The sequence below is a fragment of the Gossypium raimondii genome, chromosome 2 (assembly GCF_025698545.1).
Source record: "Gossypium raimondii isolate GPD5lz chromosome 2, ASM2569854v1, whole genome shotgun sequence".
Classification (NCBI taxonomy): Eukaryota; Viridiplantae; Streptophyta; class Magnoliopsida; order Malvales; family Malvaceae; genus Gossypium; species Gossypium raimondii.
The window spans coordinates 42,997,480-43,013,196 of NC_068566.1; the positions used below are offsets into that span (position 1 = coordinate 42,997,480).

The 15,717-nt window shown below is 34.6% G+C and overlaps 2 protein-coding genes across 3 annotated transcripts; both read right to left on the minus strand.

Annotated features, from left to right (window-relative positions):
- Nucleotides 1-450: 450 nt before the first annotated feature.
- Nucleotides 451-8,720, minus strand: LOC105788932 (la-related protein 1A). Its single transcript, XM_012616026.2, has 15 exons — nt 8,174-8,720; nt 6,664-7,225; nt 6,294-6,453; nt 5,671-5,761; nt 5,404-5,475; nt 4,772-5,057; nt 4,504-4,693; nt 4,292-4,358; nt 3,117-3,221; nt 2,682-3,022; nt 2,327-2,470; nt 2,043-2,106; nt 1,498-1,643; nt 1,280-1,384; nt 451-1,103 (listed from the first exon to the last, which is right to left on the minus strand). Exons 1-15 carry the CDS (start codon nt 8,390-8,392, stop codon nt 959-961), a joined length of 2,697 nt encoding a protein of 898 aa, XP_012471480.1. The 5' UTR covers nt 8,393-8,720; the 3' UTR covers nt 451-958.
- A 2,904-nt stretch (nt 8,721-11,624) lies between these two features.
- Nucleotides 11,625-14,354, minus strand: LOC105788933 (UBP1-associated protein 2B). Of its 2 annotated transcripts, none has more exons than XM_012616027.2 (2): nt 12,793-14,354; nt 11,625-11,993 (listed from the first exon to the last, which is right to left on the minus strand). In XM_012616027.2, exon 1 carries the CDS (start codon nt 14,290-14,292, stop codon nt 12,793-12,795), a length of 1,500 nt encoding a protein of 499 aa, XP_012471481.1. In that variant the 5' UTR covers nt 14,293-14,354; the 3' UTR covers nt 11,625-11,993. The 2 variants fall into 2 exon arrangements, with proteins under 2 accessions (XP_012471481.1, XP_012471483.1); XM_012616029.2 differs by having other exon boundaries at nt 12,781-14,354.
- Between the last annotated feature and the right edge of the window lie 1,363 nt (nt 14,355-15,717).

The following is a 15,717-nucleotide window of genomic DNA, read 5'->3' on the forward strand; positions in this document are numbered from 1 at the left end:
TAATTTTTAAAAGATTAAATCAAATTTTTATCACTTTGAAGGACCAAAATATAATTTTATCATTACTAATTTAAAATTTTATAAACTATAAAAGACCTAAATAAAAAATTTTCTATTTTAAGGGACCAAGACTCCTACCAGCCCCGGCCACCGTCTCTAGCCCTCAACATTTTTAACTTATTATTATCATGAAAGAAATATCATAGATTAAGTAGCATACACATCATGATACATAACAACCTTTGCGATCTCAGCACAGGACGGAGAGACATCACATTGCCCGACAAAGAAGGGATCTAGTAAATGCATCTAAACGCATGCCGGAGAAACCTCAAAACAATAAAAAGCCAATCATTGGTAATTCATAAATAAAATCCAGCCAACTTCGTCCACAATAAACCTTTACCATACCAAATATATATGATCTCATATTAGCAAGTAAAAACGAGGTGAAAGAAAATGATTTACAGTGTAAGATTAAGAATTAAATCTCTTATTGTTCAATTTCCACCAGTTTTTTACAACGTTTTTTTTTTTGGTTTTTTTTTTTGGGGGGGTGGGTGGCTTAAAACTTGAAACTTGTCCAGTTTCCCTTATGTACAACAATTTCAAGGGGGAAGTTAAAATGATCAAAGAAAAACACAGGCATGCCATTGGACATGGCATCTCCACAAGCTTGGCAGATCACTCAAGAAAAAAAGATATACCCTCGAGCCAAAAAAGCCTACACAAATATCAGGAAACACAAAAATGGATAGCCTCCAGAATCGGCAGCCGCACCAGAATTTATCTGACCCCCTTCCAATATACATTACACAAAACTCATCTTCCCTCTGCATTCATAAACCAAATCATAATTCATATAGACCTTGAACTCCTTCCTACTCTCTGATCCAGTCATCAGAGTTGCTTGTCAAAATTGGGGTTCAATAACACTAGGGATCAATTACGTCACTCATCAATGGCGCTCCTCTCTTGTGCTACTAGTATTCTTCTCTTTGGTACGGAAATCTTCCAATCGCCGGTATTCTTCCCTCAGTAACCTATCCAGTTCGGGATGTTTCTTTATCGGTTCTTTCTGATCTCGGAAGTGATGGAATGCCCTGCCGGATATTTTGTAAATACTAGTTCAATTAACAGCCTTAGATTTGTAAGCAAGAAACCGAAATATTATTTCATCTCCAAGAATCAGGATTCTTTTTCTACATACTCATTTTCAAACATAAGCATGCAGCGCTCGTTTCAAAGCCATAAATGTTAGGCGAAAAAAGGAAATTACCAGTATTTTTCAAGGCCATAAAGATTGCCCTTATGATAGAAATCAAGGGTAAGTTGTTCAAAATCGTTATAAAGATCATCTCGATATTTCTTCTCTAGACCATAACTGAAAAAAACGAAGAACGTAATCAGTACACATATAGAAAAGAAAGAAGTAAAGAAAACAACTAAAAATGAACCAAAATTATCCTTTTTTTTTTGGATAACCATCAATGTTACCTATAAAATCTGAAAAGACACTCTATCCCATAATTGTAATTTGCAGCTGCATCTTCAAGAGCAAGTTTCCGGAACTCATTATACATAGAAGGGACAAACATGTCCCTGAGGAAATACGACCAAAACCTGTATAGTGAATTCATTTCCTGCATGCATAACCAAGGGGAACCATTAGAAAAGTTATATTTCTTAACAACTGGAAAAATGCATTCAAATGCTTAGCTATAGTAGCTTTGCAGCATTGATGATGATATGATTTAAAGAAACAAGAAACATGTCCAAACAGATATGAAGTCTTAGGAATACCATATATATGTGTATACGAGGATAAATCAGCTATTAAACATTAACACATATTCAGGGCTTCAGCTTCCGTTAAGGTACAGTGATTACAAATGGTAACAATGGGGCAAAAAATGGAAAGAAACCGAACAACTCATTTCTTTGTAACGGAGATTAAACAATATAAGATGTGCAATAGTGGCTTTTTCATTTAATGTAAAACAGTTCTTTAATAGCTCAGAAAGTTCAAATATAAAGTCAACCTCACTGCATCCAATTCCCGACTTCTTCCTGTCATTCAGGCAGCGCTTGTGAAACTTTAGGTACCTGAATGTAAAAATATAACTAAATTAGCCAAATTTTCTTCACAAGTGCTCTCTCTCCATCGTTCCCTCCCCTCTGTAAGGAAGTACAAGTCCACGCTGATGGACTCAAGAACAAACCACAAAGTATATTTTTTTCGTGCAACAAAAATCTCATCAAGTCATGATGAGCATAAGTATACACAAATACATATATATTAGGGAAAAGATCCACCATTCCTTACTTCTGTTGCTTAAAACCATTTTCTTCTAATAGCTGATGACTTGGATGCTGAAAAGGTGGGAATGACTTTGGCAAGGAACCGACTGGTGGACTGCTGGAAAGAGTCCCATGTGGTGAACAGCTCAACTTCGAAGGCTGCCTAGGGCTGTAAAAAATTGAAGCTTAGACATCAATTAACTCGGGAAAATCTCATCATCTAGTCAATTTAATTAGGTTTAATTTATATTTGAAACCTATAGTAACAAGTCTATATTCTTGCACTCTATAAAGTAAAGGAAGTTACTACTGAAAGAAAGCAAAAAGAACTTACAGAAGTCGTGATATTTAAAGTGAAGAAATGGTCACTTATAACTAACCCGTGACTATCTGGGGGAGTAGAACCAAAGAAATATCCAACTGAATTACTTGGTGGACTTTCTGATATTATTGCAATGGAATTACGACTAGCTCCATGATTCTTTGAATTGCCGGAGAAAAATCTCTGCTTATGGAATGACTGCTGCTTGGAGAAGCCTTTATTTTGCTTCCTTCGGGAACTCGATCCTCCAGATTCTTCAAGATTACTGCTCCCAGCAGCATTTTCACCCGTCTTCAGATTTGATACTCCTAATGCACCCCTTGGAGACCTTGGATTTCCGTCTTTATTTTCATAATTAGAATTATTCTTTCTACGACTAGATCGTTTAGTTTTCAGCTCCTGCTTGCAACAATCATGTTCCAATAATTAGATTACAGAAAATAAAACAGCAAACGAGAAATTTATTAATAAATTAGAAAAAACTAGTGCCAACCTGTTCATAGAAGACAAGACCATCATTTATCATAGCAGCAAGCTCACTGGATATGGCCTTTGAATCTTTTGCACCAGCTTTTGATCCTTCAGTTATCCCACTATTCTGCACATCAGAAGAAAAGATATGTTCCGTAAAAATAGAACCACAACCACTCTACAGTTTAATACAAGTAAAACATTACCCAAAGAAAGCATACGCTTACAGGCATAAGCTAAAAACAGAGAGAACATACCAGTCCCAATTAAGATTAAAAAAAGTGGAAGAAATTGGGAGGTAAGAGATGAAAGGGGAGTAGGGGTGTAATGAGACACCGATGCTCGCAAGCTACTTGAGTTTGACTTGAAAAGAACTCAAATTTGATTCAGGAATTATTGAGCCGAGCTACAACTCAAGTAGCTCGAGCAATTGATCAAAGCCCAATTCGAGCACCATACGGTTCACATGCCTAATCAAGCTTTTCATTAAATATATTTTTATATTATGCAATGACATTCTTACCCTTATTATATAGAAATAGTTTTAAGTACAAACAAACTCGAGCTTTTGAGATTGAGTAGCTCAATTAAGTCTCGAGCTGAGTTTGAGCTTAGAAATTGATGTTTGATCAAGCTCGAGCCTTGAATTTCAAGTGAAGCTTGAGCTTACCACTATTCGGGTTTGACTCGGCTTGATTACACCCCTAAAGAGGAGGGGAGAGGAGTGAGCAGAGCCAACTATTCGCTCTTAATGTCTCTAAAAGCTAAATCACTACCGATGTGAAAAGAAAAAAAAGTTATCCATCAATTTCACCTGAGGAAGAACACAGTCCCTCTTGAATGAAGTTTAGAATGCTTCAACTTCACAAAATGGAAGCATTACATAATTCATGTATATGCTTCATAAATTCAATGCCTGTGAAAAAACTGATTTAGATGGGGTAATTTTTCTATACATATGTATAATCTTTTTTGAATTGGATTTCCATTGGATAGCAAATATAAGTCGGGGATTCTTATCTTCTCTGATGATATTGAACAATCAATATGATACTATTGAAGGTCATGATAGTAAGAACAACTATTATAAATTACTAAGTAAAAACACAAACTTAGATGCTCCGATGCACCAATCTTTAAACATTAAATATAATAATAAGGCTGAAAAAGAATTCATACAGAGCTGTAAGACATTACCTGGGTAACAATCACAAGTCTCTGAACATCCTGATCATTGACCACGTCATCCTCTTCCTCATCCAGTCTGAAAAAAAAAATGCCATTCAGATGTTCAAGGGATCATTATTAGCATTTGAAAGCATCGAAATAAGCCTTTATTCAGATGCAAAAATTTTCCTACCTCAACACTGAAAGAGATAAGCCAATTAAATACATACACAATCTAGTACCTGTTAAATGCAGAAAGAGTTTTTGTTGTTTTTTGCTCCAGCTCCAGCTCTTCATCCAGCATAAATGTATGTGCAAAATCATTTGACAGGTCAGCAACATTCTGTACTACTACAGCTGGCGATAATTCCACACTTTCAGTTCTGTGGTAATTGAACCTTATGCGATCAATTCCTTGTAACTGATCAATATCTGAGAATTTAATGTTGGAATCAACAGTTAATTTCCTGTTCAAGTTACCATTTCCACCAGAAAATGCTCATTTCTCACCATCTAATTGAACTTGCACGGCTGCATGTTTTCTGTTATTTTTATAAATCACTTCTGCATGATTTCCCTCAGCTGGTACATGATCCAAGCTCCCACTTTCCAAAGGAATATTGAAGTTTTCTTCACAGATGTCCTTTGAATTATCTTCATTCAGATCATTTCCACAGGAATCAGTAACATTCTCTTTTGGTTGGTACTGAGTAGCCTGAGCTTCCGACGACAATGTTGTTGTTGAACCAACTGGGATCCACTTGGACCACTCATCACGTCTTCGTATCTTGTCACCCTATAATATCAATTACCAAGTAGAGACAAGGTCATTGAGCTGAAGAATAGCATCAAAAGGCAGTATCACTAACCAATGTACCCACACAACAATGACAGATAAGACACAATTTAAACCTTAAGGTATGAAAATAAGCACCATCACCACCATCGATTCATAATTATAGCTAACCAAAATTACTATGAATTTGGTTCAATGGGTAAATTAAAGCTAACCATATGGAGAAGATAAAAGTATATCAATTCAGAGGTCAGAATTGAACATGTGGCCTGATCCGAACTTGCATACATTAGTAAAAGATCAAATTTCAGAACAGTAGACCCAAAAGAGAAATAAAAGTCTTAACCTGCACTTCTACAGTACTAGAACTCTGAAGAGCATCAAGGATAAACTGTATGTCAGTACTCATTCTCTTAACCTGCAACTCAGAAAGTGAAATAACCACACAAAAGCTTTAGTTCTCAGGCTAAGGAAAAAAAATGAAGATGATAGAAAATCTATTCAATCAGTTAATGATGCAACAACCATAAATAAAACAAAAAAAACCCAACGACACAAAATACAGCAGTGGCATACGCCGCCATATAAGCTAAGTAGTAGTGAGTTAACATACTCTTTTAAAGTCTGCAATCGTGGAGACTGGAACCCATCCTTGATCATCCATCAAGGAAATCAGGTAATGGTCATTTTGAAGATTTTCATCACTGAAAAAAATAAGAGGGTAAGAAAGGTCAACAACTAATACAAAGATATGCGCATTATGTAGCGCTGGAAAAACAATTAAATCTACGGCAATCATTAATGAAAAACAATCAAAAAGTTCATATTTTTGGCCTCTCAATGTGAGCCAATTACATGGAGCATGAAACTTATGCCAAATACCTAAGACTATGATTGCTATACCAAAAACTCCAGTGACATACAAAAGATAATTGATATGAGGTCATAGAAAACTTTCTAAAGTGGCTACCACAATATCAGTTTTATGTAAGAGTTCTTGTCCCTCAGTGGCCCCATTAATAACGTGTGCGCACAATCAGACTTGGAAGTGCAAAGATTTACAGCAAATGAATCAATCACCTACTAGCAAAGCACTAAGTAAAAATACCCATAAATGCCAACATTGATAATGGCATCTATAAATGGGGGAAGTGGAGGAATTTAGAAGCAATTCTAGACTGCGGTACCCAGAAAAAAAGATATTAAATAAATAGGAGGCAAAGAAGCCTTCCTCACCTGAAATAATACTCGATTTGTTTCACTATATTAGCCCTCAAAGTTACCATCTCCGGAGGGAGCACAGTAGTCTCTGGATTTATAGGGTATGGAACAAAGCGTGGAGAATGCGGTCCCCTAATGGAGCCTGGAGGAGCGATAGGCACATAGCACAAAGCTCCTGAAGGTCATAATAAAAAGGAGTTTACTCCATGAAAGGCATAATACAAAACAAGAGCTGAAAAAAGAACAAAAGGCAGTATCATCCGAGAGGCTGAAATACACGCCTTACCTTGCTGGCAGACATAAACAGCAAGGAAGCTTGACAAAGTAAGAAGTAATGAAACATGTTGTAGTGTTTTAAACAAAAATACGGGGATTGAGATATTACCAGGGTAACCTGGACCAATCATGAACCCAGGAGCTGGACCAAAGAATGGAGGTCTAGCAAAAGATCTCGGTCCAACACCTGGCTGCATGGGAATGGGTTCTCTAGGATTAAATGCCCGTTGATGGTTCCAGCCAGGATTAAAATGTCCACCAGGTTCTTGCACATTGGGTCTTCTATTAGGGAAGTTGGCAGGATAAGCATTGGGATCTCCTCTGGGAGGAAGCTGCATATTTCTGCTGGCATCAACACCTTGAACTGGGGGACCAAAGGCTTGCATTGTTGTCTCAGATCCAGATTTTACCAACTGAGGATCAATACCGGGAAAAGGTCCAGGAACAGGGTGGTAAGCATACCCGGGTCCAGGAACTGCAATGTGTGGTGGAGGTACCATAGGATGAAAAACAGCTGGCACCGGTGGTTGATAATAAGGTAAAGGTACAGGAAAACGAGGCCCAGCATTAGGATTGCGTTTAGTGTCTGACTTCTGATGGCGTGCTGATGAATGCTTATAAGAAGCATTGGGGTTTCCAGATCCATTTGATTTCGGCTGCCCAGCTGCTCTCTGAAAGACCCAAAAAATGAGAAAGATGATAAAATTAAGGTACACTGAGACAACAATTTGTTCAATTTTTCTTCTTAATTGCAAGGAAGAAAAAAAGAAGTACATTGGCAACAACTAAATATATCATGCCTCAATATGATGACCCGCAATATAATCATACATAAAGGTAACAGAAAATGCAAAGAAGAAGCAAACACAGACAACCAGACTGACTGAGAATCAGAGATGGCTCAATGATGTAGGGAATTCTTCAAAGGGAAGTGTTATATTCCACAAAGGTTTATTAAGAACACTCATCTGACATATTTCAATTCTTCTTGACATGTGAAAACAACTCCTACAATCATCCTTTTAACATGTCTAACAACCGGAGGTCATGAAAGGGTGGTCATTGCTCATTAGTCAATATAGCTTAGTCTCTCTAGAAGACTTTTAATTGATATAAAGTGATCAAAGAAATTTAAGAAACCAGAAAGCAATTGACTGATATTCAAATGAAATATATAAGTAAAAGAGGCTAAAGACCTGGTCTTTCAAATTGTCCTTTTTAAAAAAAAAAAAAAAACACACATTAGCACTAATAATTCCATAAGACACACTTAGTCTACCAAAACAAACTCAAATTACACCTAAAGCTAGATCAAATTTATCCAAATTTCACACTCATAAACGTGATCAATCACCAATGCAAAGACTAACCTGACCTACTGAAGGGTTGGGAGATAAACTGATATTCAAATCAAAATTATAAGAGGCTAAAAACCTGGTCTTTCAAATTGTCCATTTGAGACCACATTAAACCTAATAATTCCACATGACACACTTAGTCTACCAAAACAAACTCAAATTACATCTAAAGATTTCAAATTCATCCAAATTATACATTCACTCCTAAAAGCGATCAATCACCAATTAAACAAAAATAAACCCCAAAAAGCAATGACGAACCTGCTCTACTGATGGGTGTGGAGCTGCTGGGGCACACACATCAGCAGCAACCTGAGGGTTGTTGTTTAGAGGGGTTTGTTGATTCCCACCAAGGTCAGGCCAAGATTGGGTACCCATAACAGGAGCATCACCCACTTTCTCCCCATCAATTGCAGGAGTCTTCCATGGTGACTTGACCTCGTTATGACCATCCCCTGCTTCATTATCAGCCATTACCATAATCTCTACAACCACCCACCAAAATTCTCCAACAAACCAAAAAACAACCCAAAGTCAGTAAATCAATTCAATTCGTAACAAGAAAAAAAAAAGAGCAAACAAACAAACAAAAAAGCACTCTTTGATTCACTAAATGAAGGTGTTATTCAAAAAGATCAAAGGTTTTGGGGTGGGTTTTTAACAGTATTAAAAAGTGGGGTTTTTTTGGGGTAAGTATTTGAGAAAGATTGACAGTTGCAGATAGAGAGACCAAGGAAGTTTGCAAAAGTGATTAGTGAGGGTTAAAAACTTCAAAAAGCCAACAAAGGCATGAATGTCTGCTTTACTTTTTTGCTTTGGTTTTATAGTATTGAGAGAGAAATAACTATTGCCAGGGCAAGTTTTCACTATTTACACACTTGAGCTAACGCAGTCTATATAGCTGGAGACGAAATAGAATTGGATTGGAAGTAGGAAAAGAAAACGTGGCTTGGGAGGATAGATTTTGCGTAGGATGGGTCACATCAAAAACCCTAGATTCAGAGCTTTTGGGTCGGCCCGGATCCGTTTCTATAAGAAGAGACCCTTGGCCTTATATATTTAGAAATGGCTCATAGGTTTTTTTTTTTATTAAATAAAAAACTTACCTATAGTTATTTAAAAAAACAAATTATGAGTTTTACTTTCATTAATATCCTTTTATATCAATATAGAAGGGCGTGAGTTCGAACATGTTGAAACATGTTTAAATTAAAATCACGCTAATAGAATAAAACGAATGTAGAAATGTTATAAAAATATTATTATTTAAATTTGATTATAAAATATATAAATATTAATATAAGTTTATTTTTTACCAATTTTAAATTTTGAATGATAAATCAAGTCAACGCTATTTAAAAATTAAACCCAAGTGAACTGTTCGATCCGTAACGCCTTTTGATGAAGAAAAAAATTACTCATTTAAATTTTTAATTTTATATTTTTAATTTTATTTTATTTTTAATAATAAAATAACCATTCACTAAAAACATTTTATATTTTAAATATTAATTTATTTATTAAATACAAAAGAACAGCTAAATGTTATTAATACTCGTTGGATTTAATATCACTAGGACTTGTTTGATATTTCATTCAAAAGATTTTCAACGTATCTATACTATTATCTTAACTCTTAATTAAGGTGGTGTTACTAAACAGCGAATACCAAATTGATTAAAAATGACTATGAACTTTTTATTTAAAAAAAACAAATTTTAAATTAAGAGTTTCTATCTTTTATATTTTTATAAAATATTATTTTCAATGTTCTCATTTAAAACCTTTAAATTAAATATTTTTATTAATTTGGATGTTAACTTTTTTATTTAATATTTGGCATTTTAGTTTTCTCATTTTTTAAAATTATATTTATCAAATAATATATCATTTTCAACACTTAATTTTCAATAAATGCCATACTATTAATGTTTATTACATTCAACATTAAAAATTTAACTTTTATTTCCTAATTTATCAAACAACACCTTTATATCACCAACTCTATTTTTAAAAAAATAATAATTTAAAGTATTCTATACACTTTCATTTGAATAACTACCTTTACATTATAACCTATCATTCATTTGGAAAATATTTCTTGCCCACACATAGCGTACCAACTCATTTTAGTATAGATGAACAAAGACATTCAATTTTGTATTTCAATATTAATCTTTATTTTTATCATGTTACTAAATTGATCAATATTTAAAAATATCGACCATATAAAACTTTAATAAGGATATGTTTTGCACCTATCACGAATCATAAATATAACATATTGTTTTATCTTTTCTATTTTAACATAATATTATAATTTACCTTTCTAAACTTTTATATTTTTATAAGTTATAAAAAAACCGCATTTTATGAGAAAAGAATCTAGTATGCTACTTAAAAAGTCAATGAAATTCTAAAACCATATCACAGTCGTTTACTTAAAATTAATTCATAGATAAGAAATTTTGTTAAATTAAATTTTTATATCTTACTAGAATACACATCTTCCTACTAAATAAAAAGAAATTAAATTAAACAAATACTAAACAACTTTCCATCTTCAAAAACATTAAAATTTTTATCTCTAGTTCTAAAATTACAATATATTGTAATGCCATGACATTGTGATTACAATGCATGGTGTGCCTTGTTTTTGCACTTTGTCACGATGAAAACATTACCTGCACAAATCGATTTCCTTTCTATCTTTAACACTTATCTTTCCGTATAAACATATGTATATAAAGGAAGGCATTAATATTAGGGGCAACCAATTTAAAGATGCAGGCAGGTAGACAGTTCTCTTTCATAAAGGGATGAGGACCAACCAAGACCAGTTCCATACCTGGAACAAGTAGATCCTTTGCCTGTCGGGTCCCAGCAACTCACCTAACAACAAATTCTTTGCCTAATGAATCTTAACTCTATCAACTCAAACAAGATGAAGGCACAATTTCCAGACATGTTGGGCACTTTTTGTGTGTTTATTTTTACAATAAACAACAGGTCAGAGCATCCTCAAAACATGTTGGCTGGTTCCATTCCCCATCTCGAATCGAGTGCAAAATATGTTGACCAAAATAATTTACGTGAACAAACAATTGTCATTGAAGACAAAGGTGCCAGTTCACAAGTCGTTGTAGAAAGGAACACCAATAACTCCACTTGTTCATTCTGAAGGCAAGGATCCTCAACCACCGAGAAATATATGGAGAAAGGGGTTGGGAACTTGGGAGATTGGTAGGAGCTGGGGGTGCCTAAGTTAGGAATATATTAAGGCTTTTGCTTTGTACGAATGATGAAAAGGAGTGAAGATGCAAAATTTGTTAATCAAATAGTTTAGATCCATAATCATTTTATACTTCGTAGCTTAATCATTAGATTAACAAAATATCCATCTGCACTCTTTTCCATTCTTCATACCAAGCAAAGCCTAAAGCATGAAAGCAACGGTCAGGACCATATATAGCCATTGTACCTGCAGTTCGAAATCTCATTTTGTCCAATACTTGGAGCTAACGACTTCACAATCTGGTATGCTACACAGACTACCATCAAAGTAATGGAAACAGCAATCTATATGAAGTTAAACTTGAGGAACGCCAGCAAAAAAAAGGGCAATTTATGATAAGGTAAAACTAGTTTAAAAAATCACAAGAAACCAAGAAAATGTAACAATACCTTGGAAAAGTTTTGTCTCGCATAAAACTAAATTAAAAACATTCTGATTCATATAAGAAATAGTCACCATAAAACATCTGTCAATTTAAGAAAATGTTCAAAAAAGAAAAAAAAGGTCATTGTTTGCGTAACACTTGAAAGCCTGAAAACAGCAATTGTGTCCTCTGCGAGGAAATTCTACCTGTTCCCCAACACTTTTCAAGAAACGAATATCCAAGCTGAAATAGTACATCTTTTTTTAAAACAAGTGAGGGGGAAAGAGTTCTAAATAGAAATAAAAATACAGGTTTGAGGTTGACTTTTGTTACAAATTTAAAGACCACATTTGCAAAGAGTGCCAGTAACTTCAGAATCACCAGAGTCGAAAAAAAAATGATTGATGCATCTATGAGAGAATCTGCACAATAAATAGAAGCATAAAAAAGAGTTTATAAAACAAAAGATTCATGGAAAAATGGTACATGATAAAGATGAACTAGAATTTCATATCTTAGGCAAAACCAAATAAGACTGTTTTCATGGTTTAACTAACTAAAATTTCTAGTGCAGCAAATGCAAGAATACAAAATGAAATTCAATAAATAAAATAAAGTGAGATGCTGTTCTCTTAACTTTGAAAGGAACTAAATTATGAATGAATTTTAAACAAAATGTTGATGATTATGAAAATTGATAATAACCCTTCAAGTCAGTGGAGATAGATAAGCTAAGACTCAATATACCAGTCTTAAGACGACCAATCTTTCTCAAACAACAAAACTTAGTTTGCAAAACTAGTGTTAAACAATTAAATCAAAAGTTAAAACATACTAAGAGCTTTTTTTCAGTTGCTTAATACTAGTTATAAACAATTAATTTTAAAGTTAAAATATCAAACAATATAACACAAGTCATCTCAAGCAATCAACAATTGAACTCTTTAGAACTTACAGAATAAACACCTATGTGCTTTCAGAAAGGCAAAGCAAGCTTGTACTACATTTTTATGCAATTCCTTTTTATGCTTAGAAATTACATAACCTGCTCCTAGACACTACTCATCTCAAACAGTGTGAGATCATGATTAGCTTTATACAGTATCACAAGTCAGTCAATTATATTAGGTTTTTTGACGGTCAATTACGCATGCAAATCAATAGCTATAGAAATGATATAAAAGTAACCACGAAATTATATACATTTACCTTGGGGCTTACCTAATGGCCCATATAAGGAGCACCACCACCAGGTTGAGACCTACCAGCACCGCCCTGCCCCAATTGTGGGTTATGATACCCACCCTGCACCCCCATCTGGTTTCCGTAGCCTCCTGCAACCTGATTCCCATAACCGGCAGCATGTGCTCCCTGGTTCGCAGCCGCACCAGTAAACCCTCCAAGCAGATTACCGATCCCCAAACCAGCTCCCTGTGAAGTGAGCAACGCAGTCAAAGCTTGTCCCAGAGCAGGGTTTAAACCCGGTGCAGCAGCAGCCACTCCAGGGTTAAACCCAGCAGCAGCAACACCATGGTTGAACCCAGCTCCAGCAGGCCCTGATGGTGCCATCAAATGACCAGTCTCTGACCCACCAGTCGAATACTTCCCCTTCTTAGCATGATGGTAATGAGACTGGCTCTGATGTTGCCCTTGGTGATGATGCTGATACTGCTGATGATGCCCACCAGAAACACCTTTAGTCTGTTTTGGCCCATCAATGGCCTTCTGGCAATGAAGAACATGACCTTGAAAATTCTTATGAGGCTCCTCTAATGCTTTTTTTGCACTCTCGACCGACCTATATACAAAAAGAGCAAACCCTTTAGGTTTCCCTGTCTGCTTATCAAGCCCCATTGGACCTTCTTCAATTTCCCCATACTGTTTAAAAAACTCAAGCAAATGCTCCGGGTCCAATTCAGGCGATACGTTACTAACAAAAATCTTCCTCTGGGTATACTCGGAAACCGGTGGACCAGTGGGAGGCGGAGCAGGAACCGGTCCTTGCACTGCCAGCTGACAAGAAGTGGTTCGAATACCGATCTTCTTCTGTGGCTGTTTCAAAGCCCGCCGCGCCCCACTCCTATGTTTAAATAGAATAAAAGCGTACCCTTTCGATTTCCCGGAAACCCTATCAGTAACCGCTTTGCATTCTTCGATCTCGCCGTACTTTGAAAACTCGGCGGTAAGGGTTTCGGCAGTGGTATCCCAACTCAACCCGTGTACGAAGATCTTCCGATGGGCCGGGTCCGCATCCGCGAACTCCCGAACCGACGAGATAAAATCCGGGTGATTCTCGACCGCTTTTTTAATAAGGGTAATCAATTGATCTTTAGCGAACGGTTCTAGAATTTTCTCGACCGGTTCGTCGTCGGATTCATCTTCTCGACCCGCTTCTCTGGGTGCTCCATTTAAGACGGCCGCGTATGATGAACCTACTAAGGTTTCGTTTTCCGCTTCTTCGTCGTCCTCGTCATCTTCCTCCTCCTCCTCCTCCTCCTCCTCCTCCTCCTCTTCTTCAAATTCCTCTTCTACTTCTACTTCTTCTTCGATTTCCTCTTCCACTTCTAGTATTTGCTGTTCTTCGTCCACGATTGGGTTCGGGTTCGGATCTTCGGATATGTATACAGGTTGTTGCTGCTGTTTTTCTTGGACCGGTTGAGGTTCCGACGCTATTTTCGGGGGTTCTGGGTCAGAGGAGCTTTGCTTTCGCTTTCTGGCCATGGAGGAATTCAAAGATTTGCAAAATCAAATTTAGGGATGAACTGAGAATCGGGACAACCTAGGGTTTACTCTTTAAGTACTGGTATCATATTTTGTATGGGTCGGATCGGGCGCCCATGGTTTCTTTTGGGCTCAATAAACTTGGCCCACGCCTTTTTATCTATATTTATATTCCCAACATCTGAAGAAAATTTATGAGTGAATTTTGACTCCAACCAAAACTTCAACTCCATCCCTTTCAATTTAAATTCCTTTCAACTTGAATGGTCGTAAAGAGACAAACACCTGAAACCTCAATTCACTCAAACCCAAAATAATGTCGTATTAAAATAATAAATTTTTTAATATTTAATTATTCAATACCTAAATTTTTAATTTATCAGACACAACTTTAAATTAAACCGATACACTTAATTTGAACTAAAATCAATTCAACCCACACATTGAAATGGGTCAAGTTTTCGTTATTAATTCAATCAGCTGTTCCGATTTTTTAATTATTGTCTAAATAATATTTTATATTAAACATTATACATGTTTAAAATATACTTAATTGTACTCCAAGTAATTATCTATTGATAAGGTGTTCATCTATTTTAAAAATTATTTGAATTCAAAATATCGATAATATTTTATAATTTAAGAACCTAAGAATATATATATCTTAAGGGCATATAAATAAACACGAAAATGAATTTTATTATAGATAATCGAGTTTTTAATACTGGTGATAGACAAGAGCAATTTAGTGCCTTCATGATCATATATATATATTATAGTAATATGAGGTTAAAAAAATGAAATAAATAATAATGTTTGTATTAGAGTTTACTGGCACATGACATTCTATTTGAAACACTTATTTACAATTTGGGTAAATTACACTTTTACTCATTTCTTTTAAATTTTTTAAGTTATTAAATCTTGTTTAATTTTTATATGTTAAATATAAAGTTAATTTTAAATAAATTATCTCTTAATTTTAAGATTTTACTTAATTGAAATAACTTTTAATATTGTCGTTATAAAATCAATGAATATTAAATTATTAACTTTAAAATATAATTTTAAAAATTGATAAATTTATATTTTCAAATATAATAAGAGTTAATCATGTTGATTGATTAAAGCAAATTACTGACAATTTTAACATTAAAACAATTTAATTTAACAATATATATATATAATAAATAACATGTAAAAATTATTAATTCTAATATTTAAATTAAAGTATATTATTATTAATCTTCAAATTATGATGAATTTTGTATTATTTTAATATTAACTATATATTTTAAAATTAAATAACATTAATATAACTGATTCTGAATCAGTTAAATATTTTAAAATTTTAATTACACTACTTTTTAATTTATTAATGATTTGTTTGAAGAAATTCATTAAAATTTTGAACAATAAAAAATA